The sequence below is a fragment of the Vombatus ursinus genome, unplaced genomic scaffold, assembly GCF_900497805.2.
Source record: "Vombatus ursinus unplaced genomic scaffold, bare-nosed wombat genome assembly UNPS02014941.1, whole genome shotgun sequence".
Lineage (NCBI taxonomy): Eukaryota > Metazoa > Chordata > Mammalia > Diprotodontia > Vombatidae > Vombatus > Vombatus ursinus.
In genome coordinates, this window is record NW_020954719.1 from 6606268 (window position 1) to 6610939 (window position 4672).

A 4672-nucleotide genomic window follows, 5' to 3' on the forward strand; every position below is an offset into this window, starting at 1 on the left:
AGCCAGTCCCACCACCAAAGCTGTGGAAAACCAAGAAGCCTTGAAGACCTGTGCACTGATCGGCCTGTTAGAAAGTAAACAAAGAAACAGATAATTGATGCTTGTTATGTTGCAAATACAAGAAGGCATTTTTATGGAGTATGCCTACTCCTTTGGAGGCACAGACCTTATTCTAAAAATGTTTATTTTTCTATTATTTATCTCTATTTGGGAGTAAGGGTGCTTAGATATGTGATTTCTTTGATGTGGAGAATAGTCTTAATTTCCCCCTACTACCTCTCCTTGGTTATATTTACTTAGCATTTTTCTTAATTGAAAAACTTTTAATTTTTTGTTAAAATGATAATGGCAATTCAATCTATTCCTCCACCTTGTGTCTATGATACTAATAAAAACAAAACCTGGAGGGTCAATCATCTCATTCTATTTTATGTTAATTTTTTTTAATGTTGTGAAGCCACCTCTCTTCTTTCCATCCCCTGCCCCACCAAACTATTTTGAGATGAAATATACCAGCTTCCGAATCCTGTCTAGAACCAGGTCGATGATTTCCTTTCCAATAGTGTAGTGCCCACGGGCATAATTATTGGCAGCATCTTCCTTCCCAGTGATCAGTTGTTCAGGGTGGAAGAGTTGGCGGTAGGTTCCAGTGCGAACTTCATCTGGAAGATAGAAAGAAAGAAAATTAAGAAGGTATAAAACCACTAACATAAGAGTCATTCTGTCTTATTAACTGCCTCGATAAAGACAAATGGTCAACAATTGAAAGGAGATATTTGTTTTGTTTAAAAAGGTTTCCTCAAGATTTTACATGGTCAAAGCTGGAAGCAAGCCTACAAATAGTCTCATTTCAGACAAATGCAATTATGTAAAAGAAAGTTTATTTTCGGATTGGTTCATTATAAATTGACACTGGCAGATTCAAATTTCAAGAGGATTTAGGGAATTGTAATTAAACATACCAATGACAGTTGGTTCCAGATCTACAAATACTGCTCTGGGGACGTGCTTGCCAGCGCCTGTTTCACTGAAGAAGGTGTTGAAAGAGTCATCTCCTCCCCCAATGGTCTTGTCACTTGGCATCTGCCCATCAGGCTGGATACCATGCTCCAGGCAGTATAGCTCCCAGCAGGCATTGCCAATCTGGACACCAGCTTGGCCAACATGGATAGAGATGCACTCACGCTGCAGAAAAACAAAAAAATTCAAAGAAATTGAAAAATTAGACTTATTTAAGATATGTAACTTTTCTATTATTATTTTTAAAAATATATTGCTATTCTTCAAGTTCACCTGTGAAATTGACATTTATCATATAAGTATCAGAAAGCAATCCTAAATGTAGCTGGGTGTGGCCTGAACAATGCTTTATATTGGCTGCAGCAGCATTGTCCAAATCCATTGTTCTTACTGTGGATAAATCATATAAAAATAATAATTTGTGGAAATTTTGGAAATGTTTTGTTGGAGAATAAGCACAGATCAAGGGTTTATGAACCTTATTTTTCTTATGTGGAATATTTTCCCAGGATCTAAGAAAGCTTGGTTTCTACCCTATCCCTTTCTCCTTAAGAGTGGGACCCCCATTTAAGCAGGGTTTTGATATTTCAGTATAGCCATCTGTTTTATTACTGAAAAGGAGGAGGCCACACCCAACCTGGGAACACCAGACTCAATCAGAGCTAAAATCAATAAAAGCTAACTGTCTCTTTGCTGCATTGCTGCATTTTCTCTCCTGGTGTCTGCTTTGCACCTACTGTATTATTTAACACAGCCATCTCTAATTCCAGCAACTGGCTGCATGATCTCATTATATTATTATGCCAGTCCTTCTCTTCTGACCCCTTCTGGGACCTTGTGTGTGAATAATTGAAATGAATCAATGAAGTGGCACCAGAACAAAAGACAGCCTCCATATTATATGCCAGAAAAGAGGAAACTGGAAAGAAAAATGTAATTCTTCTTTGTCGACCTCAGTTTTTATGTCTTTAATTTTTCCCGTGTAATATTTTCTAAACATTTCTCTGCAAGTGCTTAGAAAAAGATCTTTTAAAGTCAAAATTCCTGTATTCTTCCCAAACTAAAAAAAAAAACCAAAAACCAAAACCAAGAACCCATCATGAGGTTTATTTTGTTTTAAATTTGTGGTGCATTTCAGTATATCCTGCCTTCTGTGGAATATTCTGATCACATCCACTAGAGAGTTCTCTTTGTCTCCATCTTCTTTAGGGCACCCATTTCTACTGTCTATTCACTGACATGATTTCTTGCACGGGTGAAGAGGAGACAGGACAGCTCCCCAGGGTCCTGAAAGGACCGCACTTTACCCTGGTTTGAAAAATGAGCATCTTTTTCGCTCTGGGTGAGTTGTCAAGGCAGAAAACCCTTTCTTTGGGTTTGCCAGATTGAACTGAGATTAGCTTCCCAGACGTTTCACAACGTGTTTTTTTTGGGGGGGGGGGGCGGCAAAAGGCTACTTTAAGGTGGTCGTTAATCAAATTTATTAAAATACTTTTTTTTTTACAAATAACAACAATAATAATAATAATAAAAATTTCCTGCTCAAGAGCATAGCAATTCCAAGGAGATAGACACACACAAAACCCGACAAAACTCCGCCCCCTTGCTCCACCCTTACTCTTTACCAAAAGCGCTAACAGAAACCAGCACTTTACAGGGGAAATGTGTATTTTTTTTTACATGATATATTCTCATTTTTGTTGGTTTGGTTTTTATGAACCCTATTCTTTGCTTAGTCTGTCCAATGCCCCTGTCCCCACCCCACCCCCCGCACCCCGCCCCACTCCCGCCCCACCCAAGACTGCAGTCAAAGGGGAGGGGGATGGGAGCAGCCAGCCTGAAAGTAACACGAACACATAAATATACATGAGGCTGTGGAACTATCGCTGGTTCCCAGCCTCAGGACATTGCATCATCCCAGGCAGATGGCCTGCAGTGACCAGCCCTATGCGGCTCTGAAATGTCTCTAACCACTATCCCCAAACCCCTCCCTTCTCCTTTGTTCTTCCTCCTGGTTTTCCGGCCCTCTGTCCCCAATCTTGGTCCGCACCGCCATGTCTGCGTACTAAGGCTTAAGGGCAAGAAGTCCGATACAGGCACAAACAAAGCATCTGTCTTAAGAAGCTGCAAAGAAAATGGACTTGAGGTTCGCAAGTAGCACGATCAGCCACCTTCACTGAGCTAATACCCCTAGGCAGGACACAAGAAAGGAGAGAGAACACCTTACCATGATTGCTGCTTTGCGGCTGCTAAGTCGATGAGTGAGAAGAAGAAGAGAGGTTGATGCTTCTTACAGCGCGACTCTTAGGCGGTCGATGTAAGAGAACCTACTGCACATGGTCCAATACAGCTCCCTATATACAATTCTGTCACCATGGGGATGGGCTAGGGCTTTTTCCAGTTGGTCCAGACCCCTCAATCTGCCCGGAGAAGTCAAGACCAGAGAATTGTGATTGGTGCACACGACATGGGATGAGGTAATCTCTTACCCACCCCTTTTTCTCCAGCATCCATAGACTGTTTGCATCCTTCAGACAAAGAGACCAAGCAAAGCAGTTAGCCAAGCAAGCATCCATCATAGGGAGTGGCAGGAGTGGGGCGGTGGGGAGGAAGAAGGGAAAGAAGACTGTGGTTGGATGAGTTTATACTGATTAAACCACAAAACTACAGTTGAAGCCACCTTTGTAGGAGGATTAGTTCTTTACTTGAAAAGCAGAATGTTTGTATTGAAGTAAAATAATGAACAAAAAAATGACCTCAGGCCTCTCTCCCTCTTTTAGGAAGTAAATTGCAGTAGCCATTAGGTGAGGATGACAGTTGAAACCTTTTTGTAAGATTTAAAAAAGAAGTGTGAGGGGAAGTGAAATGATGCTTGGGAGGACCTGGGGAAAGAAGATTATTTGTTTTTAAGTTGCAGCTCTAACTTTATTGCAGAATTATTTCCAAACCTTTCAAGGTATTTCTGAGCCTTATTTTATAACCAGGTAAAATAATAGACAAGTATAAGTGGGAAAAGAATTTAATCTAAGACTACCAAATAAGAAGCCTCCACAGAAACCTGCACCAAACAAAACAAAACACATCCAATAAGAGAATAATCTAGGTTTACTGAACATATTTTGAAATGGGAAGAAAAGGGAGTAGTTTCTACTAAGTAGAAAATGTTCCTTTAATAGCACTCTGTTTGAATATATTGTATGTTTTATTGTGTCTTAAAAGAAAGCAACCTTTTTCTGGTTCAGTACTGAAGAAAATAAGAAAATGATTGGGTATGACAACTGTCCTGTGTGGACAGTTAATGTCCATCTTTCTATTTGCTGGGAAAATAATAGGTACTGGAGAACTGAGACCGCCAGATAAGACAAGAGGTGGGATGCAAAAAGAATACTTTACCAGGCAGGAATGAACAACTTGGCATTTAAGTAATCAGTTTCCTGCATACACTGAAATTTGTAGCTTCCATAAATTTGCTAAATATCAGGAGTTTTTTTGTGCTGTGGATTTGTGTGTTGGCTATTGGTATTATAGGGACATATTGCTATTGAACAATAGGCTCCGAATTGCTCAAGAGCCCCATAAATAACCCAGACAGTCTCTGCTTCTTCTCAGAAATCAGATTGCTGTGGGTTTTTTTTTTTTGCTATGTAAAAAG

General features: G+C 40.0%; 1 protein-coding gene across 1 annotated transcript in view; it reads right to left on the reverse strand.

The window, feature by feature from the left end:
• LOC114029767 (tubulin alpha chain-like) overlaps positions 1–3454 on the reverse strand; it is a 60946-nt gene extending 57492 nt beyond the window's left edge. Inside the window, exons 1-3 of the mRNA XM_027844401.1 lie at positions 3248–3454; positions 963–1185; positions 514–662 (exon numbers count right to left, since the gene is read on the reverse strand). Coding sequence (XP_027700202.1) covers positions 514–662; positions 963–1185; positions 3248–3250 — 375 coding nt within the window. The 5' untranslated portion in view covers positions 3251–3454. The remainder of the gene's footprint in view (positions 1–513; positions 663–962; positions 1186–3247) is intronic.
• Positions 3455–4672: the final 1218 nt, after the last annotated feature.